The 23,158-nt window shown below is 42.7% G+C and overlaps 1 protein-coding gene across 4 annotated transcripts in view; it reads right to left on the bottom strand.

The window, feature by feature from the left end:
• The window catches only part of LOC311508641 (plexin-B2-like), a 175,998-nt gene that overhangs the window by 31,906 nt on the left and 120,934 nt on the right, over positions 1-23,158 (bottom strand). For 3 of the 4 annotated variants that reach the window (XM_084573508.1, XM_084573510.1, XM_084573509.1), the window contains 11 exons: positions 14,027-14,544; positions 11,966-12,292; positions 11,643-11,781; positions 10,452-10,582; positions 10,198-10,368; positions 9,668-9,796; positions 8,450-8,550; positions 6,545-6,671; positions 1,149-1,305; positions 622-733; positions 430-541 (listed from right to left, as the gene is read on the bottom strand). In XM_084573508.1, the coding sequence (XP_084429634.1) occupies positions 430-541; positions 622-733; positions 1,149-1,305; positions 6,545-6,671; positions 8,450-8,550; positions 9,668-9,796; positions 10,198-10,368; positions 10,452-10,582; positions 11,643-11,781; positions 11,966-12,292; positions 14,027-14,539 (2,019 nt within the window). In that variant the 5' untranslated portion in view covers positions 14,540-14,544. Of the gene's footprint in view, positions 1-429; positions 542-621; positions 734-1,148; positions 1,306-6,544; positions 6,672-8,449; positions 8,551-9,667; positions 9,797-10,197; positions 10,369-10,451; positions 10,583-11,642; positions 11,782-11,965; positions 12,293-14,026; positions 14,703-23,158 lie in introns of those variants that run through there. The other variant, XM_084573511.1, reaches the window with a different exon arrangement.

The raw sequence follows: 23,158 nt of genomic DNA, 5'->3' as shown, positions 1-23,158 counted from the left end.
TTATTTTGAATTTTTTATTTTATTCTACTGTCTTAAAATATCATATATTTAACCTTTGGCTGCACCAAGTATTTTATTTCCTTATTTATTAATTTGCTGATTCAAAAAAAAATAATTTGTGCAGAGACATGTTCTGGAGTTTGTTCCAGTTGTCAAATACTACTAATAATAATAATAATAATAATAATAAAAAAGTATAAATTTATATTGTGTCATATTGCAGTTTCATTCAACAAAAAAACTTTTAAAAAATACAATAAAAAATGCAAAACTGTAGAGGCATAGATAACGGATATAACTGCAACAATATTTTATGCATTTTCCAACACAGGAAAAAATAAAAAAATAAAATCCTAAAAGTCTCAGGTAAATAAATAAATAAATAAATAAAGAAAGAAGCACTGATAGTGTCTCCATTCGTTCTCTGACCTGTTGTGATTTAACAACGTGACCTCCGTTCACGCCGTCGTCGCTGTCGCTGCAGCTGTGACCCTCAGCGTTCCACTGACATCCCCACCGACTGGTCACACACGCTATACACCTGAAACACAGCATATATACATATATACATGTGTATATATTCAGTATTTGTCTATATGTGTGGTGTGTTTTCAGTCTTACGGCGTGTTCTGTTTTTTCCTGACAGTGGCGGCGCAGTTGTAGAAGTTATATTCTCCTGACGTCACCTCGATCATGTCGTTCACCAGAACTTTCACCGGAACAGACACGTAATCTGAACACACACAGATAAAAAAATAAAACAAAATGAAATATATATATATTATAAAACTGGAAAAAAATTTATATCAAAGTAAAAACGTGTGTATGAGTGTTTCCTGAGTTTAGTCTTACAGGCATGAAGCTGATACTTTATAATAACATTTTATAAAGCATACTACTACATTAATAGACATTAATAAGGAGTTATACATGTTTTATTAGTATAATATCTCTATAACGTGTTTCATAATTGTATTCTCATTTTATATTTGTATATCTACGGTTCATGTCTTGTGTGGAGGGGCGTGTCTTCAGTTTCACGCAGAATTCATCAACCAATCACGAAGGAAGCAAGTGACGCAGATGGGAACGCTGCCTGCAAGACTAAACTCAGGGATCAAAAAACGTCCTTCCTGTACTGTAAGCACCTTGGTCATCAGAAGTGGACGGGATCTCCATGTGTTGGGGCAGCGGACAGGTGACCTTCCCCTGATTGATGGAAGTCACGTCGTAGGTGAACGAGCCGAAGACGCACCGCAGGTCGGACGGCCTCAGCATGGGAAGGGTGGGGATGCTGATGTCCACCTGGAGGAAGAGCAGAAGAAGAAGAAGAAGAAGAAGAAGAAGAAGGAGTCATTATTTCTCAGCTCACACCTCTGTTGACGGCGATGAAGGAACAAGACGAATGAGACGGAGAGGAGGATGAGTTTGTTTTCTGTGGTTCAGTACGAGTGACAGAATAAGACTGGATGTGACAGAGTAATTACGATAGGAGCTCTATCTGCCTTTAGAATACACTGTTCCTCACATTTATTTTCTTCTATTTTTGGCAACGTTCATAGAATAAAAATGAACATGTTGCTGAGGGGAGGGACGTCTGGAATTAGCTTGTTGCCACCATGACCAGACCTCGGATAAACCGTCATCATCATCAATAAGTTAAATACTGCACAGTCAAGATGTAACCACGGATATGAAAAGGATCAGTATGTTTGTAGGTAAAGGATTTAAGAGTTGCAGCTCGTCAACAGGCAAGTAATGGCTTGGGGCTCCAGACCAGTAGGGGGCGCTAGAGTGTTGACCATAGACTGTATATAAATATGGACTCTACTTCCTGTCATTGGTCAAACTGACGCTATTTTCCCGGGGATACGGGCGGTGCCATCTTGTGAGTTTGGAGCCAGAGTCTGATCAGTACGGGCCGTGGGCGGAGCCACGTGGAGCCGTGATATCGATGCCCCGCCCACACTTCCTCCAGACTAACTCACTTTTTCGTTTAAATAATACTACGTTCTGCTCTACCTCCACCTTTAATAAGGAAACGTTGGATTATACACTGCACTTATTTTAATCCCATGGGTTGGCATGGCAACTGGTAGTCGCCATTATGTCACATCCTGTTTCTAGAGCGTCAAATAACTAATATAAATCTTATGATAAAAAAATTATATTAACTACCTAAATTGACAGAAACTATCCTTGAAAAAATAATTTATTTGACGTATTTTAGTGTTTTAGTTTGGCCCAAGTCCCGCCCACTACCACGGAGGGGGTGGGGCTTATGACCTATACTGCAGCCAGCCACCAGGGGGAGCTCTACTTGCTTTGGCTTCACGTTTGAGGAGCAGTTCTGCCGTCCATCTATATTTATACAGTCTATGGTGCTGACAAACTTTACAACGGTGGCAATGTGCTAAGTTTTCAACACAGACTGTATAGAAAGTGGACGCCATGACAGCTCCTCAAAAGTGAAGCCGAAGCATGCGGAGCTCCCCCTGGTGGCTGGCGGAAGTATAGGTAATATAAGCCTATATCATTTTAGGAAGTTAATATAATGCAGACGTATGTTCAGTTTAGTTTAAAGTTATTTGACGCTAGAGAAACGGGATGTGAGATCATGATGATTGACAGTTGCCAAGGACAACGGCACATAGGAAGATGGCGCCGCTCGTATTCCCGCAATTCTAGCTTCAGTTTGACCAACGGGACGAAGTAGAGGTGGCGGTGACTCTACAGTTTGTTGGGGCCCCTTGACAAACGTGTGGAGTTACAGAAAAATAATATTCAATAGATTTTTGCTTTATAAATTGAGAGAGCAAAGAAGATATAATGTGAGATAACAAATAATCCAAGGAGCACCGAGTCACCTTGATGAGTGGTACATGCAAGCAGGCATTTATATGTGTGTGGTGAGGCGCAGCAATAATTGCTATTCGACTGCGCTGTTCAAACATCAGCTCCTCATTACTCCTCGCTGACCTCCACCGTTTTAATTTCGCTGCCCAAGTTTTTAATTTCAAACTTTTTGATCTGGGGTAACTTTGGGACCGGAGAAGCCTCCTCGACTCTATTCACCTGAGACCTTCTCTTCCTTTTAAAGCACGCAAATTTGCATGAGGAGAAGTTTATTTTTCTTCTTCTTAAAGGCAGCCTTATCGGATTAAAATCACAAACTTTAGGGACTGCAGCCGAGGCGGTAGCTCTAAACTCCCTCCACTTAGATGAAAGAGATTCATTTCTCTGGGCTCAGGAGGAAGACGTGTTTGTTGGGGTCAATGTAGAGTCTTCTGTTCACCTCCTGCTCTCCACAAAACTAACGCCCGACTACGTTTTTAACTTTTCCGACCGAGGTTATCTGAAGGCCTTCGTGGATTAAAAACAGAAACAGACATTCGTTAATGTCAAGATTTAAAACCAATCATCGTTCAGTTTTCTTTTAAAATCCTACACATTGGAAGACTTTACAGAAGGACAAGGAACCATATATGGTAAATTCATTCATCTTGATTTTCCACACGAATTTAGGAAAACTATCTACCATCCATCCATCTTTCCATCTACCTATCACCATCCCTCCATCCGTCCATCCGTCAGTCAGTCCGTCTGTCTATCATCTATCCACTGTATCTATCTATCCATCCATCCGTCCGTCTATCCATCCCTCTATCGATCCATCTATCCATCCGTCCTTCCATCCATCCATCCATCCATCCATCCATCCATCCATCCATCCATCTATCAGATCTTGTAATATTGTAGAATATTAACTGAACAGTTGATTTATTTTAAAAGACGTTTCATAGTTTCTTTGTTCTAGTCTTATACATATAATTATAATCAACTGGAATCATAATCTACAATTAACCATGTTTTATTTTTAATGAATGAGGGCTAAAAAAAAAATAAATTTAAAACGTTTTTCTTCTTCTTCTAAAACCGTGATCTTTCCCCTTTTAGTTTAATCTCCAACTGAGGAGCAGGAGTTTAAAGTGTTGGGCTCTGTACGCCCAGCTAACCTCATCTCTATGATTTGTTTACGGCGTAAAGATTTCACACGTCCCTGATTGGAACAAATGTTACTAATCAACGCAATCAAGGCAGCAATTACTTTGCCTCCAAAACAAATTTAACAAAGCAAATCAGTCGAATGTAAGAGCGTTGTACTATCGGGCTCATATATAATTATTAGGACTGTGGACTGACAGGAGCTGGCCTCACTTTATAGAAACAAAACTTTTAACTGCTCTAAAAGGAAAATTACCAAAAGGACTCGCCATTTTTAAGCCACTAGGGGGCAGAGTAAGCAAGGCAGCCTCTACAGAGCAACACTGACTCAATTTTAGCTCTGTTTTGGGTCTCCACCAGCAAAAAAAGTAAATAAGTCTGGTATATAAAATCAAAACAATGAGCTGACATGTTAAAACTTTGCATATGTCATTTATACGCAGCATAAATCGATTTGATTTACTGTTAATGGTAAAATACGCCCCAGCAACTCTAGATTTAATGTTTCCAGTTCTAACCGGGCAAAATTTGTGCACATTCGAACCTGAGATATGTTGCAGAAAACTTCAGGAAATTAAAAAATAGTCAGCAACAGCTTTTACTTTTTTAATTATAAGGCATTCTTAGTTTGTATCGGTGTAAATGGAATATTTTTTACGGACACAGCTTCAAAAACAGGATGTCAAAAAGACTTATATGGCTCAGGGACTTGAGACTCAGTCCCCGAGCATGAGGTTCAATATTAACACGTCTCTTCCTCATTTCAAACTCCACAAAGTTTTGGACTTTAAAACGGTTCAACCTCCCACTTTGCATAATGTTTATCCTGAGCTGAACTGATTGCATTATCGCGCTGCCATAACGTTGCCTCATCACGTCTGATGAGGACGACTGCGACTTAAAAAAAATCAACAATCTACATACAGAACACTTCTCTGTCGTCACGTCAACCTGAGCAGCTTCTTATTTTTACCTTCATTTAAACCCGAGCCTGAGTTTGCTGGGGTTAAAACTATAAAACATGTCTCGTTTTGTCCCACGGCAGCAGTGGAAAGTCAGGATGTGAGTGGATGTCCGGACAGCCGGTTTGTTGTACATGTTGAAGGACGGCGTGTCTCTCTGGTAGATCAGATCTTTGATCAATTCCTCATTAATTCACAAAGTTCAGCCTTCAGGTTGAGGCAGAGTGAAGCAGCACAGTGTACTGTATAAAGTAACTGCAACTGCATTTGGACTTGAATTTTATAGTTTTTACATAAATTAGTTTTCTAAAATCAAGCAATTAAATATTTTTATGGTTGTTTTTAGGGTGTTGAAGATAATAGCTACCTTAAAAGTCTTAGTTTTAAGTCTCTGAAAAGCTAAAACCTAGAAGAAAAGGCACATAAGCCCCAGGGCTACTATAACCTACTAGCATTAGCATGTACAGCTAACTAGCTTCACACCTGCCGCCTTGACACCGAACTTTAGAGCTCAGTTATGACATGGGAAGTCGTGTACACAAAATATTTCGTGTTCAAGCCGCTAGGCCATCAAGGCTAAGAGTTAGCAAGCTAATGTAACGTAGGAAAACTACTAGTAACTTCAGTACAACATGAACAAGGCATCAGTCTTTCAGCACAGTGTCATGCACGTGTAGCCATGAAGAGCTAACCTCTTTGTGCAACAAGGGTTGCAAAAGTGTTCATTTAAAAATGGCAGACAAACTAATGTCAGCTTAATAGGCTAATTAGCTACAGCTAGAAAAATCTCCCTAGTAATATCATATAGCAAAAAAAACATAAATGTCTCCAAAGACTTTTGGGTGTCAATGAAAACAGTCAGTAAAAGGGTAGGCATTGCCAAAATCCCAGTAGATGACAGCGTTCGCCTTAACTGAATCTGTTGGTGTTGCTCAAACATGGAAATTAGTTGCACAAGTTTCTGGTTGTTTACGCAAACAAGCATGTTTCTGATGAATCACCCACAGAGTTTCCTATTTAAACCTCAAACCTCCCACCAGTCCCCTAGAACTGAAAAAGCTACTCGTAGAGTTTTTTGAGAAGACGTTTCATCCAAGCCCAGTTTCCTTTTTTAAACGCTTTTTCGACAAACAATGACCCGTGTGACTGAGAACATTGTCACACATATTTCTGGATGTGATGCGACATTTCCACCACCGAAGCGTATTTTCTGTGCTGAATCAGCCTGAAAACTAACAGCGTGGTTTTCACAGGAACTGTCAGCGCAATCAAAGATGAAACAAACATCTGGCTCTGATTAAAAAAAAATAGTAAATTATAATGCTGCCGTGCATCAAAAAAACTCTTTATTGCTGTGAGAACACCCACCCCCACCACCCTCCTCCCTCCTCCTCCCCCCGAGGGCCCCTGGAGGTCCATGCAGCTGAGGTGACGAGAGCGTTTGAAATGCTGCTGACAGAGAAGAAGAAGAAGGCTTCAGGTCTGACTGGTTTGAGTTAAGCTGAGCTCAGCGAGAAGTGAAGAACTTGGCTCTGGGGATTAAACGTTCATGTTCATTCACATGCTTTCCCTCCTACCTGCAGTGTCTTCTTGCAGCTGAGGTTTGGGGGGTCGAAGGCCTGGATCTGAACGCACTCCTGGTTGGGGGACCACAGCCAGGTGTTCTTCTCTGTCGACCTGCTGCACTCCCTCTTCGTGGTGCACCTGCCAACACCAAACTCTGCTATGACTCAGCCTCAGATCACACATTTAAGGACGTTTTAGCTGATTTAACATAAAGTTTACAATAAATATACACATTTTCTTAGCAAAATAAAGCTTCCATTAGGTCTAACGTACCTGTGTTCACACCTGGTGGCAATTAAAATGCATCCCAGCCAGCACTTGAGATCTGATCTCAGTTTCTTTGTATATACATAAACTCCAACATCATTTGGGATGCAGTATTGTAACAGCGGCTGTCTCTAATGGATCTCTACCTACTGCTGTTTCAGAACCAAGAACAGCGCTGTTTTTTTTATGTTAATCTGCACAAAACTCAGATTTTAACTTTCTGTGTGGTAATAAAAGTGAAAAAGGAGATCAGGGATTGAAGAACTAAGACACTTAACTCCACGCAGCATGGTCGCATCACTAATTAACCACATGCTGATACGTATTTTATGACAAAAACCACACACAGAGTATTGAATCATCTCCTGAGTTGATTCTAGTTCAGATTATTTTCTAGCTCTCATTACTAATGAACAGACATCACTTATTCATGTGATCATTTCTACTAGTGGTTGAATGAAGGAGTTAAACTCCTCTTCCTCAGATCAGCCCTGTTGAGTAGGTGGTCTTTAATGTGACCCAGGACTCATTGTGTGTTCACACTACCAAAGGAAGGAGGTCACATGTGTCCCTGTTGAGGAGGAGGAGGGAAGGAAGACGAATGGAAGGAAGGAAGGAAGGAAGGAAGGAAGGAAGACGAATGGAAGGAAGGAAGGAAGGAAGGAAGGAAGGAGGGAAGGAAGGAAGGAAAGAAAAAGGAAAGAAAAAGGAAGGAAGGAAGGAAGGAAGGAAGGAAAGAGGGAAGGAAGGAAGGAATGATAGAGGAAAGGAAGGATAGAGGGAAGGAAGGAAGGTAGGAAAGAGGAAAGGAAGGAAGGAAGGCAGGAAAGAGGAAAGGAAGGAAGGAAGGCAGGAAAGAGGAAAGGAAGGAAGGAAGGAAAGAAAGAGGAAAGGAAGGAAGGAAGGAGGAAAGGAAGGAAGGAAGGAAGGAAGGAAAGAAAGAGGAAAGGAAGGAAGGAAAGAGGAAAGGAAGGAAGGAGGAAAGGAAGGAAGGAAGGAGGGAAGGAAGGAAGGAAGGAAGGAAAAAGGAAGGAAGGAAAAAGGAAGGCAGGAAGGAAAGAAAAAGGAAAGAAAAAGGAAGGAAGGAAGGAAAGAAAAAGGAAAGAAAAAGGAAGGAAGGGAGGAAGGAAGGAAGGAAGGAAGGAATGATAGAGGAAAGGAAGGATAGAGGGATCGAAGGAAGGTAGGAAAGAGGAAAGGAAGGAAGGAAGGTAGGAAAGAGGAAAGGAAGGAAGGAAAGAGGAAAGGAAGGAAGGAAGGAAGGAAAGAAAGAGGAAAGGAAGGAAGGAAAGAAGGAAGGAGGAAACGAAGGAAGGAAGGAAGGAAGGAAGGAAGGAAGGAAGGAAGAAAGGAAGGAAAGAAAGAGGAAAGGAAGGAAGGAAAGAAGGAAGGAGGAAATGAAGGAAGGAAGGAAGGAAAGAAAGAGGAAAGGAAGGAAATAGCGAAGACAAGAAAGGCGGAAGGGTCATTTCCTGAGTGGACTTTGACACGGACACAGCATGGATGTTAATGAAACGTCTGGAAACTGAGACTCAATCACTTCACAAAGTGTAAAGTTCACATAACATGGACATGAGTCACACACAGAGACACTGTAGAGGACGAGCTAACGGCTAAAGCTAAACATGACAGCTTCATTAATGACTCACTTTCCCTCCAGGACACACCAGCCACAGTAAGGATCCTTCATAGCGACACAGGAGCGGCAGTCCGTCTTCAGGTGGCAGGCTTGGACCGGGACCTTTGTGATCTGCATTCACACCACAGGCTTTTATTGTGAAGGAACTTTAATACTTAAAAAATGATGGGTTAGGGTTAGACACAGGAATCTAACATGAGCATTTCAGTAATATCTTAAACTATGTTCACATTTGTGAGTTGGATCTTCCTCCAGTAAATCTGAGGGGACATCGGTGTATCTAAAGTCTTTCTCTGTGTCTTTATTTGGGGAAATTCTCACCATTAAAAGCAGCCGAATCCACCATTATCACTTCCTGTTTACAGTTCACTCATAGCTTTACCTGAGAACTACCTGTAGATTGATCTGACCCTCAATAAAACTTAAATCTTGACGATTCTCAGGGAAGTTCTGAAGAGTCGTTTATTTGACATCAGGAATATTTCACTCCCAGCCTCTCCCTGTAAGTTTTACCATGTCCAAACTGGACTCTGATTTAACACCACAGAAGAAGAACATTTGTAGAAGTAGCTGATAAATCTTGGACTGAGCAGATATTTGTCTATCGCACGATCCTCTGTTAGTATTTGTGGAAAGTCAGGCATATTTTAAGTGGAGCTCTTCTTCCAACCAGCTGCCTGCCGGCGTGATTCACCTCTCCGCCGAGGCGAGGCCGTCGTCTAATAAATTCAAATGAGCAGCTGGAACAAGCTCGAGTGTCGTCACTTGACTCGATCAAAGCAAATTGCCCTCTTGAAGTGCTTTCTAATTAATTCATTTCTAAATCAATAACGTCTATTTCACCTCGGCTGCGGGGAGAACAGCGGCGACCGAAAAAGATGAAAGGACAGACGGGAAGAAAGACGGATGAAGAGGGTGGTAAAAACAAAGAGAAAGAGGACGAGCGAATAAATCAATGAGTGGACTCGTGCGCGCTAATGTAGACGGATGTGTTGGTGTGATTCCAAACGAATGAATAAATGGTCAAATAAGTCAGAGAGACTAAATGAAAGACTCATTAAGTCCGCCGCCGCCTGATGGATGAAATGAAAAAGTAAGCACACGACGGCCGCTGACCTTCTGCATGCGGCGACACGGACGTGTTAGATGGATGGAAGCTGAGAGGAATGGATTCAGTAATAAAAAAAAGAAGGAATAATCAATCAGTTGGCTTCTGAGCGACTTTGACCTTTTTCTCGGTGGTGATGTAAATGTGCTGGAGGCTGGAGTCGAACAGCAGGTTCTTGTTGACCTTGTTCCCCGTGACTTCGGCTCGACCGTACACGTCAGGCTGAGCCGACAAATGAACCTTCAGCACCTGGAGAAAGAAAACAACACGGATTTATTCAATAAAACACCGACAGACTGGATATGAGCCTGCAACGCATCATCTGGATTTCAGCTAGATGTTTCAGCTGATAGAAATACCTCCGCACACATTTGGATAGTTTTACAACCAATCAGAGACGTGTATGACCACCGTTAGTCTTCTGTCCATCACCACGTTAAGCCCCGCCCCCCAAACGATTTGATTGGAAGATCTTTGCAGGACCATAATCAGTTGCCAACAGACTCCACACCAAATTTCCTCCACAGTTTGGGTTTGTTGGGTTTCCTGTACTTTCCGTCTTTCAGACCAAGACTCCAAGAATTTAATGTCTGAATTAGTATGTTAAGAGAATAGATGAAAGGAGGAAACAGTGACAGCAGGCCGGTTACCTCTCCGTTGGCGGTGCCCACGAACGCCACAGCGTGTTCCATTTCCACCGCCACAGCCACGGCGGTCATGTGAGACTTGCGGACCAACGCGGGATCGCCGGTTAAGGCGTACTCGGTCTTGCTGGCCAGCGGCGAGGGAAGGAACTCGGCTCCACACTTCACGGCCACATTCTAACGGAGCAGAACAGAAACTAGCATCCCCAGCGAAACATCAGCATCAACAAAGACACATCGATTCCTCTGTCGCTTCTTACCAGAGTTTTGGATTTGCACAGCTCTTCAGACTTGGAGGAATAAGGCGAGTAGACGGCCTTCGAGTCGCTTCCGTAACAGGTTTCTGTTATCTCCACCAGTCGGTTGTTAATAGACTTCAGAGGATACATACCTACGAGAAGAAGCAAAAACACTGTTAGTTTTCTCTGTTTCATCTAATGCACGTGATAAATACACATCGTTTACAGTATTTACAGTTTGGGACAGCGGGTTTTTTTCTTTCTTGTGAATATAAAGGATTATTACATGGATCCCTATCATTTACAGTATGAGGACTGAAAAACATTGAGTAACACCGGCACAAAAGACAAATCAAGACACATGTCTTCTAAGGACAACTCCATGGCCTCGTTCAGAGTTTCCATTAACATCTATGCCGGGCAATCTGATCACAAGTGTCCAGCTTCAAGTAGCTGTCTTCACACCTGGTGTTAATTAAAATGCGTCTCCACATGCATCCCCCAGCCAGCACTTGAGATCTCAGTTTTACGCTCTGTATGCAAATAAACATCATTTGTGGACTTATTTTAACAGCAGTTGTCTCTAATGGATCTCTATGTACCGCTGTTTCAGAACCATGAACAGCACATTTTAAGTTATTTTTTATTTATACTGTATAATACTGCATTATACTTGAAAAAACAAAACTTATTGTTAATTATTATTTTCACAAAATGTGACAATAAGATCTGCCGGGCCAATCAGAATGTTTGGGGGCGGGGCTTTATATTGATTGTCAGAAGAGAAACAGCGACGTAGGCATACACGTCATCTGAGCTCTCTGATTGGTTGTAGGACGATCCAATTGACGCAGAGGTATTTATTTCTCAGTATCGGTTGAAACAAGTGGCGTGTTAGCATACTCAGATTCTTCTACGCCCTGCGAGCTAAACGTTGCAGCTCTACAAACTCTAAATATCTTAATACAATATCCAGATATTGGTGTTTTGTGAGTCTGGCTAAAACAGGCTAACTTTACTTTTTCACGTGGTCTAACTTTATGTTTGGGGAGGGGGGTCTCCAGTCTATCACAGGGCTTACACAGAGACACAGACAACCATTCACACTACGGCCAATTTAGAATCACCAATAAATAACACCACACCACTGTGCCGCCCTAAGAGACAACTAAGGCCAACTTAAAACATCAGGGACATCAGATGGACACCTACACATGGCTGAATGGAAGGGGTCCACATCAGAAGAGAAGGTGACGAACAGCACCTTGTCAGAGGCTGAGACGTCCCCATACCGGCCTGATTCTGTCATATTCTGAGCCAACACTTCCCCTGCTGACGCTACAAATCCCGCCTGGGGAAACGAGAAAGAGATTACAACAATGAATGAGGTACAGTGAGAGTGGAGAGCCTGTGGGCTTGTGGGCTTGTTAAATCCAATATACAAAGCTCTTCAAGGGTCAATGGTGAGACAATGTCAAGAAGGATTCATTCATGACAAATTCAACAATATGTTTTTCTGAGGTTTTGAGACTTACCTGAGCTTTATTGTACTTGTTGCCAGTGCTACAGTTGAGCTGCAGCTCCGTGTAGGAGTAATAGTGGTGATCGTTCTCGCACATCCTGGAGATGAAGGTGAAGTTCTTGTTGTCCTGGACGCCGAGAGTCCGGGAGAACAGGAAGTACACGAAGCCGTCGTCCTTGAAGGAGAAACGGAAATTGTGGAGGTAGCGCAGGACGAAGGGGTTGGCCTGCACCGCCGAGGCATCGATGATGTTGTCGAAGACCACCCAGTCACGGTGGTCCTCCAGGATGCGGGTGGAGATCAGCTTGGTGCTGTCGTGGCTGCCGTAGCCTTTACCGACCTACGACGGAAGAGACCAGGAAACTTAACTTCGACACCTAGTGTTCCTTCCAGTTCGGGGAGTAACAGCATTTAACCTTGACTTAGGAGGACGAGCCCTCAACACCAAGTTCTTGCAAACAGTTTTGTGATTGGTCATAATAATCAAATCGAAAACAGGGCATCCTGCAGCGACACATCTGGTAAACTTACTGGTTACAGAACTATGAGCTGAGAAATATCCACAAAACAAGATACAACAAGAACATCTGGACTTCTTGAGGAGCTTCTTGAAGATGTTTTTAGCTTATGCACCTTTTCTGCAAATTTGTAAACTTCCTCCAGAGTGTCCTCAGGCAGGTGTGATGCCAGATTGTTGAGCATCTGTTCAGGTTCTGCTTTAAGAGCACTCACTCTCTTCTTTTAAACCAACCTGGTCTGGACTCTTCACTGCGGATTCTGTCAGTCAAAAAGTGCATGACAATATGTCGGCAAAACATCTTCGAAGCCGACCTGCAAGGAAAGACTCAACGACCAAGGAGCCTAACATCTCCAACATCTAAGAGCTGTCTGAACTATCACGTTTTTGTGTTAAATTCCTTTGACTTGAAGACGTGGACGGAAGTCACAACCTGAGACTTGATTTTGACTTCACCGATCGACGACTTAATAAAAACCTGACTCGCTTTGACTTGAGCAGGAACATTAAGGCTCGGGTACGCGTTTTCCCAAATCAACGGCACACGAACGCACCATTAGGGAAAACAGTGCAATCAATTTTCTAGAAGGAAACGCCGCAATCAAACACAAGCTTCACGGCTTCCTCAACGTCTCATTTGATGAGCTCTAACTTTATTTTTCACACAAAACACAGGAAAACAAGTTTTGTGCTGCAGACTCGTGGACGAGTGACTATTTTTTTGTTTGTTTTTGCCATTTTTCATCCGATACTTTGATATTTTTCTGCTGGGACAAGAAAACGAAGCCCAAACTGCTCCTGACGAGCGCGGACATCGTAACGTAAAAGCTTTTGGAGCTTGGAGCTGCTGTTAACAATCCAATGATAGATCTCTGGACATTCCCTGTTGAATATCTTTCTCTTTACAAAGAAGCTACTGCAGTCAACCTCTTACTAACTGCGATAACTGCGAATGTTTGACAGTTTTTCCTTGGGATACGGCTCTCTTTGTACGATTATTCGCTGGAGCTCCAGGGCAGGTTTCTGTTTCCTACCGCTCACTTCTTGTGAGGCTCTAGAAACGTCCATTTACGAACCTTTTCCAAGCTAAAATGTTAACAAGGTTGAAAAGGCAGATCAAGAAAAGATGATTTTGGAGCCTTGTAGGGCTCCTATTTAAACCCAATCAGTCAAGTAGAAATGGAGACTTGGACGAAACGTCTTCAAGAAACTCCACAATATCTTCCACCTCTGTTTCAGAGCTGAGGCAGAAGTTAAACCTCTAACTCTGGGTGAAACGTTCAGATTTGATTGGACACGTGCTTTGAATGAAAACACAACGTCACAACCCATCATTTAAAGACCCGATTCTCTGACGCCTTCATTTTGTGCCGAGATAAAATGGAAAAAACATTTCAAGATAACTGACAAGAGAGCTCATTTCCCAAACGGCTGACAATTTAATTTCTCCCTCCTCAACAAAATAAGTAGTATCACAGATGGTGGAGATCATTTATTTATTTATTTTTTTTTTAATTAAAGGAACAATATGAAGCGGTGTGAACTGTGTTTGCTCACCAGGAACACGGTGAAGTTTTGCTCATCCTTGGTGAAGTAGGACATCACCCCCACCACCGAGACGCTCTCCTCGGCGCTTGCCACGTACGACTTCTCGCCCTTGTTGTCGCTGTAGTAGAGCAGCTGATCCACGTTGCTCAGGTTCCTCAGCGAGCAGAGCCCCCTGTAGATGCTGCCGCACACCACCAGCTGGTCTTTGGCGCCGTGCACCAGCAGCAGCTTGTTGTGGTTGTCGGTGTCCACGGCGTCCTCGCAGGATTCCGTGATGGGCGGCGTGCACTGCCGGTTGTCCCGCTTGGGTCCTGTTTCGGTGCGGAACTCCAGCACCAGGTCGGGGCTCAGCTGGTAGAGGGCGTTGACGGCGCCGACGTACAGCCGGCCTGAGCGGGGGTCAGCCACCACGTTGTTGATCAGAGTGTTGGAGGAGAACTCGAGGGGCTTGTCGACGGAGCCGCCGAGGGAAACGGTCGCCATGGTGACCAAGGCGAACTGCCACGCCCACCACCGCTCCATCGTGTCTGGTGGATAAACAACACACAGCAAAAAAAAAAAGAAGTTAAATTAATATAAAGACATTTTCAAAAAAGGCTTCTTCTGATGAATCATGATCTGAGTCCGAGAATAGAGGTCAGACTATTTCTAATGCTCTGATTTATTGCTATTTGCCGACATATTATTATAGTTTATCATATTCTTTTATCTGCAAAGGCACAACGCAGAGCAGAGGCAGGTATTTTTAAAGTTTTAACTGTTTATTTTGTGGGATACATCTTTTATTTACATGGAAAGAGACGCTATATAACACAGAGGAGCTGGTGGAGGTTAGGGAGAGGGTTAGGTTTGGGGACAAGGAAGTAACCGTACTCCTAAAGAGAAGGTTACTTATGCGCAGGCACAGGTTGTATCTTCTATAAGTTAGACCTGTTATACTACTTCACATTTTCCCGAAATACTCTGAAACCAGGCACAGGCTAAGATACTACTTCAAATTTTCCCAAAATACTCTGAAACCAGGCACAGGCTAAGTTGGGTTAGGTTAGGGTTAGGGTTAAGTTTGGGGACAAGGAAGTAACCGTACTCCTAAAGAGAAGGTTACTCATGCGCAGGCACAGTTTGTATCTTCTATAAGTTAGACCCATTATACTACTTCAAATTTTCCCGAAATACACTGAAACCAGGCACAGGCTAAGTTGGGTTAGGGTTAGGGTTAAGTTTGGGGACAAGGAAGTAACCTTACTCCTAAAGAGAAGGTTACTTATGCACAGGCACAGGTTGTATCTTCTACAAGTTAGACCCTGGTCGTTAATTTGGCTCCTTTTTCTCTAAAGAAATAATAACAAAACGGTGTTAGGGTTAGGGTTAGGACGTGAGACCTGCTGAGCGAAGGTTAGATTTGCAAAGACAAAAGACGTAAATGTGTGCATGAGAAAGACTGAGTGGAGCATACCGAGTTTCTCCCTCCATTAGTCTGGATGAGTGTTTTTAATCATAGCCGTGGCCCCTCGGCTGTAAAACGAGGCCCCTGTGTTCGGTAACATCAAACTCGCTGCAGCAACGTCTTCCTGCACAAACAACTCAACGGCCAGCTCCAAACTCGCCGTTTAGCTCCGTTAAACGTTAACGCTGAACGTCCACTAAATCACTTCACGCTCATTTACGTCCGCTCCCGTGATCGGGCATCAAGCGGCCGCTATCAGATCATTCTGACCGGTGAGTCAATTGACTGGTGCATCCCTCAGTGTTTCTGCTCTCTGCAAATTGAATTCGCCTCAGTTCGCTCCGTTGCAAAAAGGGATTTATTAGTGAGAAAAGACTTATCTCTGCGCCCACCTGCTCGCCTAAATTACCCGTCCACCAGATACCAACAGTCAGGTGCTTGAGCGGCTGCAATGCAGAGTTTCAGAAAGTATTAGTGTGGAAGTAGTCGTTAGGAGGACGTATGCAGACATCTGAAAACACATTAAGGCAGGAGAGGATTCTTCTTTTTTTTTTTTTTTTTAATCTGAATATCCGTTGATTTCAACACCTCTGAGCCTTAAATCGTAAAATTTTCCCAAATCAACAGCACATGAACGCACCATTAGGGGAAACAGTTCAATCAATTTAAACGTTTTCTACAGGAAGCGGCGCAATCAGACACGATACGGGCTTCCTCAACGTCTCATTTGATGAGCTCTAACTTTAAAAGACGAGAAAACAAGTTTAGTGCTGCAGACTGGTGGACGGGTGACTGGTTTTTTTGTTTGTTTTTGCCATTTTTCATCTAATAGTTTGATATTTTTCTGCTGGGACAACACACACTAACGTAAAAACTTTTGGAGCTTGTAGCTGCTGTTAACAATCCAATCATAGATCTGTGGACACTTCAGGAAGTAGTCGCTGTTCAATATCTGTCTCTTTAAGAAGAAGCTACTGCAGTCAACCTCTTACTAACGGTGATAACTGCCAATGTTTGACTCTCTTTCCGTTTCCCGCCGCTCACTGCTTGTGAGCCTCTAGAAACATCCATTTTTGAACCTTTTCCAAGCTAAAATGTTAACAAGGTTGAAAGACAGATCAGGTAAAGATGGTTTCCACCAAGGTGCACAACTTTCTTTTGGTGTCCGGCAATCGGGAAAGAGCAGAAACCTGAAAACTGAATAAATACACCAGACAGAAACACTACCACCACCTAGTAGACGTAAAGTGTGCATTTACTAAAATATGGAAGCTTGAAATATTAATTGTTCTGACATTTGTGCCATAAAAGCCCAGAGAAGAAAGGAAAACTCCAAACTAAAAACTCCAATCCTGTGCTCATCACTTAATTGTGTTATTAAACCAAAACAAAGAGCTAAAAGGCACTAAAACCTCAACGTTGGGTCAAAAGTCAATTTTGAGATAAGCTGAATCTCCACTTATCTCAAAAATAAAATGTAAGTGAAAGCATCCCCACTGGTCTATGGAGCCACCGGCCGACTACACTCCTCTAGCGCTGCAGAGTTAAATCACACACTTATCTACACAAACCAGTTCCTTTCTGCCTGGAAGCCTTTAAATCGTGCTTGTTAGTGAAGCTGAGGGTCAACACCTACACCTCGCCGTTCCTGACACCGTTCACTTTCCGTGTTAACCTGCCCTTTGTGTTTCCCCCGTCGCGTGGCCTCCTCTCTCATTAAATTTCATATCTCTTGTGAGAAAGGCAGGTATATTCACCTCCTCTCATCTCTGTCTCCCTCGCAGCGCCTGTTCTGGATGCATGCATCTGCCACATCAAAGGAACCTCCTCTCAGCCTCCTTCCAGCTCGGAGCTGCCTCTCTGCTCCGCCAGCCATCTTGCCCCTTTTCTTTTCTCAATGCTGTGTTTTTCTTTCTTTCATCCTCTTGCGTTTGCTTCTTTAAGCCCGACTCTTGTCAGCTCGGGAATAAACGGGGTGTCAAAGGTGTGCGTGCGCCGCTGATCCTGCTCTTATGATGTTTTGTGCAACAGTTTGACTTTCACATGTTTACTTGTGTATGAGGTGAAACCCCAGGTAAGACCGGGAACTTTTCTTTAGCGTTTAAAGTGAAATTATAATTAAATTATTACCACATTAACTTCGAGGCGTTGGGATAATTATTGTAAAGAAACAAGATCATGATTGAGATGATGAGCCACCTCTGAAAGCCACACATGGGCCATTGGGTCAATGTCAAAGTGTCGGTAATGGGATGGGATTGAAACCATGCTAACGTCAATGAGCTGGGCAAACAATGCGTTACGTTCTCCAAAAACATGTTAAAAAACAAAACTATAGCTGATGAAGTGTTGTTTGGGTCAACCTGATGAATCCAAGTCCAACTTTTACTCTCTTTTAGCTGTGATTTTGGTCTCCACCAGCTCCTGAGGCAAATTACTGATTCACTAATGACTGGACGCTTGACCGTGATCACGCTGAGCAGGTTGGGTTTTAAAGTAAACATCTCCTGTAAACCTGGTGATGATTTATGACTTAAATCTTTGATAGCATCTTGTGTTGTTGATGTTTTTTTGGGCATAGGACTGCAGAAGAAACCAGACGCTGACATCTTATAAGAAAAAACAGCAAATACGTTCCTTGAGTGTCGTGGAAACAAAATGAGCTGAGCAAAGAAATCTATAGGGACTATGAAGCGTTATATTCTCCAAAAACACGTTAAAAAGCAAAACTATTGCTGATAAAGTGGTGTTTGGGTCAACCTGACTAACGTTTACTTTCTTCTAGCTCTGATTTTGGTCTCCACCAGCTCCTGAGGCAAATTAACGGTTCATTAACGGCTGACTGAGATCACCGGCTTGTGTCAAACTGAGCAGTTTTTGTTTAAAAGCAAATATCTCATCTAAGCAAGGTGGTAATATATGATGTGAGGATTTGATAGCAACCTTGCGTCACAGGCAGCCGACACCTTCTAAGATAATATAGTAAATATCTTCCTCTATTCCATTTTTTGCTCTGTTTTTGGTCTTTTAAAGAGCTTTTTAGTAAAAACAACCAAAAACTATGCTAATTACTGCAGTTTGAAACCAAAACAATGAGCTCAAAGGCACTAAAATCTCAATGTTTGGTCAAAATTCACATAGAGAAGCCTTAAGCACCATTTTCTGGCATTATTTGTTAACGAATAATTGCTGAAAATAATCGTTTGTTGCATCCCTACCGAGAAAGCTAGGATATTTTTTTGCAGTACACCTGTATAGAAGCTCCAGACTCACTTATCTCCGTCTGAGACTCGTCTTAATCCACCTGGTTTGACATTTTCGGGCTATATTTGGGGACTAACGCATTCAGTGTCTTTAAATCTCTGTGCCTGAGATGACTCTGGTACCCACAAGGAAGATACACTTGATAGCAAACTTGAATTACCAACAATGGGAATAAAATGCAAATGAAGCGATGGAAATCTAAGACCTGCTTTAACACACACACACAGGGTGGAGTGACTCATTAAAATCCAGAGTGCATACTTTGTAGAAGTCTCGCGCGCTGACCCCTCCTGCTAAAAAGTTTTGAGTGAAACTAAACCCAGGAATGTCTGCCGAAGCTCCAGCCAGGGGAATAAAGGCTGACTGATTCTCTCTCTCTCCATCTTAACCTCTCGAAGCTTTTCTCTTTCTAGCTTCTCTTCACAATTCACACCGTTTCTCTCCGTCTGTCTTTACAACGAGTTCAAACAGAACCGGTTTTCTGACACAGAAGGTCCCGAGGGACGAACCAACCAGATCTAATGCTCCATCTGTGGCTCGGTCTGTCTGCTCGTCTCTCTGACTCACTGGCTTTGTCCTGAACAGGATCTGGGTCTGGCGCTAATATTTTACCCAAGAAAAGTCTGGTTTCCATTACCGTTGAAATGCACACAGGTAAAAAACATTTCATTCCCGGAGAAGCACCACACGATCCATTCCCAAGAAAAATGTCCTCTCTTTTCCGATAAAACAAAGCAATGCTGCCAAAACTGAACGACCAGTGGAAATCTAGTAATGGAAGGATTACTAGGGCCCACTGTTTTTTATCAAATAGTACTAAAAATAGTTGAGAGAGGAATATTCTCTCTGAAGAGTTTTCATCCAAGTCTTCATTTCTAAAAGACTGTTGGAGGGTTGGGGTTTAAAGAGGAACATCTGTGAGTGTTATCCATCAGAAACTCAAATAACTAGAGTCTGTTAATGACCAGATACTCACCTGTAGTTGGAGTTTTTATCCTGTTTTCTTTCTCCTATGAATGTAAAGACCCATTGTCGGCCATAGACAGGGTTTAAAGTTCCTGGGGACAGATGTTCCTGTATATAACCCCGACTCCCCACCACTCTTTTAGAGCTCAAGACTTGGCCGAACCGTCTTCAAGAGACTCTACAAGTCCAGTTGTCCTTATTGCAGTGGATATGCCATGACCTGGATGACTGAGAACCTTTCCAGACATGTTGAGAGGAAGGAAGTCTAGAGAAAACTGGACAAAACCATCTGATCTGATCCTAAGCAACCAGCGGATGTGGTAAACTGCAAAACAACTAGAGGTGCAGCAAAACTCTACAAAGATCAGAAGATTCTGATTGTGACAGGTCAGTGGCAGGTAGTTTAGATGTTTGACAAATGACTTGGGTTGCAAGGCATGCTTTTTCAAATTGCACCTGTAGTTTGGCCTTCTGCAAAAATCTGTAATCATCAAGGAGCCAGCAATGAGCCATGACTAGGTTGGGATAAAAAGCTTCCAACTGTCTGTAGTTCCTCATAACCACAAGTGAATACAAAGAAATTTTTGCAGATTTTCTCTCCAGATTAGAACATGCCTGCACCTGTACCATGACTATTTCTTCAGTCTATATGATTTACTAAACACCGCAGACATTTGCTTGCAGCTGGGTGGATACCTGCACTGTCATAAGGCACCACGTCTTCCCCCACTTCATCTTCATTCCTGTTAGTTTGCTGCAAACTCTGGACACTAGAAGATATGAAGAGAACCGTCTCTGGTTTAGAAAGAAGGCTCACAGTGGTCTCATTTACATTCATGCCCACTGCCGGGCATCATTAGCCATTCATGACTTCAGACCTGGAGGAACAATGAATCTGATTGGCCAGGCCTGGAGGGGATATGAGCGCCATGATTGGCAGAGCCTTGGGGAAATTGAGTTCTTATTGGTGGTAATGAAGGAGCCCGAAGAAGAGCATGGCTGAGACAAAGTAAGCATAAAACTAAAAGACCAAAGAGGATTGGACACGCACAGCCGCTGTACTTCATTTATCACCAGTGCGCACACACACACACACACACACACACACACACACAATCTCCTCCACCGGCCCCAGAGTCCAGAACCATGATTTGTTCTGCAGAGATACAGAGTCTGATGGGCGGCTCACGGGACAAAGGAAATATTAGAGGCTTTAGACAAAGCTACGATCTGCGTTGTCTCATAGATCTGGTTTTGTGCAAGAACAATTCACACATATAGACATAATACAGGCATTAACAGGACAACAGCAGCCTATACAGTAAATCACATTCATAGTCACCAGATCGAAACCCAACCGATTCTGGACCAAGGTTCTAAAGTTAGTCCAGAAAACAAGACTTTCAAAATCTTAAATATTTGGTTCCAGACTCTTGACATGTTTACACGGTTTAGCCGCTCAGACTTGGTTATTTAAATCACAAGCAACCCGTTAAAAATACTTACAATCTCAGTTTCACCCTCTATACGCAAATAAATACCAGCATTATTTGTTCAACAGTCACAACAGCTGCCGTCCCTAATGGATCTCTACCTACCGCTGTTTCAGAACCACGAACAGCTGTTTGCTGTGTGTGTGTCATGACTTGGGCAGATGACACATATTTTGGAATTTGGAATCAAGTCTCCCTCTCACACAAGGAAAGCAAGCACATATCTTCAGATCTCCATCCTGTCCTTAGTTCTAAACTCAGATTATAATTCAAATGTAATTATCTGATTGGTAAACGAACAGACATCACTTATTATTGTGATCATTTCTAACAGTGGTTGAATGAATGAGTTAAACTCCTCTTCCACAGATCAGCCCTGTTGAGTAGGTGGTCTTTAATGTGACCCAGGACTCATTGTGTGTTCACACTACCAAAGGAAGGAGGTCACATGTGTCCCAGACCACCTCCACATGTGGACTGACACCGGATCAGTCTAATAACCAGGTCTGAACAAGGCCTCTATTAGTCAAATATACTGTATATGAATACTGTTACATCATCTTGAATAACTCTTTATGATAAAGCTGACTGAACTAGGGAACTCATGAAGAACGACTTTCGTTTTCATGCATACTCTGGGAAACCTGTACTGAGTTTTAGACATTTTTCTCCACCACCGTCATCATAACTACATTAAAGGTGGAAATATCTTTCAGAAGGTTAATCCCTCAGACTCTAGGAATGCAGAGCAGTACACCCAGGAATGATGTGAATGTTGGACACATTTTACCATCAACGGTATCTAAATTCGGCACCTAAAATCTCAAAAGCAGATGAACAATGAATGTAATTCCAATATTTATTGTCTTTTAGCTCTGATTTTGGTCTCCACCATCTCTTATGAGAAAACACCCTTCTCTTTAGGCGCTAAATGCTCCCCTACGTTCACCATCATCATCCCTAACTTTGTCCGTCTGCTGTTTGCTGCTGACAAACACATGTACACGAGCTTTTTCAGCCAATTTTCCTCTGATTACAGCTGCCTGCTGTGGTTGAAATGATAGATGATGATGATAATTCACTGTAGGGTTATCATTACAAAAGACAACTGTTACAAAAATATTGATTAGAACCGCTTCAATGCTGTATGCAGTTTGTTTTTTTAAATACTGTCATTGGGAATAATCCATCTACTTTTGTGGAATCATGTCGTTCATGGTCTGGTGAGATAAAGCAACACTTCATGATGCTTATTGCTTCGCTTTGTCACCTACTCTGTATCTGGAGGATTCGTAAAGACATATTCAAAGTGCTTTATTATTCCAAAGCTGCCCATTTGATCTTTAACAAAACAAAGAGCCAAAACCAAATGACAATAAAGATAAAGTCCAACATCTAGAGAAGTCATAGACCAGTCCAGTTGGGGCGAGATCATTTGTGCAGCGACAAGAGGAGCTGAATAAAGCTGAGTGGATTTGTATTTCACCACTAACCTCCTGCATTAATCTCAGAGTGGACATTATTACACGATGACATCCTCTAACAACTCGACCTTTGAGACGAGGATTAGTCTAATGAAAGAAGGTCTGCGGGGGGGTCAGCAGTTATTGAACCGGACACACACTCCACTCTGTGTAGCACCACTCGGTGACGTCTCGGCACGGCGAGCAGAAACGAACGGTGTCGGGACGGGAGTCGACACAAAGACGCTCTGTCGACGGAGAAAGAAGGCGGAGGGTGAGGGTGAGGGTGAGGGCACTCGGGCCGAGGACACAATGAGCAGTAAAACAAGACTCATGAAAGACCGGTTTACTGCAAATGAAGACCACTCAATGACACGGACACTCACCACACCAGAGGAGCAAGGTTTCCCTCATTAGTTTGTGCTATAAAAGCACTTCAGGGCCATCAGGGAAACATTTAGAGCTAATGTGTAAAGGTTCTCAGTCATCCAGGTCATGGTATAACCCC

The sequence above is a fragment of the Chelon labrosus genome (assembly GCF_963514085.1).
Source record: "Chelon labrosus genome assembly, chromosome: 23".
NCBI lineage: Eukaryota > Metazoa > Chordata > Actinopteri > Mugiliformes > Mugilidae > Chelon > Chelon labrosus.
This window is presented reverse-complemented; position numbering and strand designations above follow the sequence as displayed.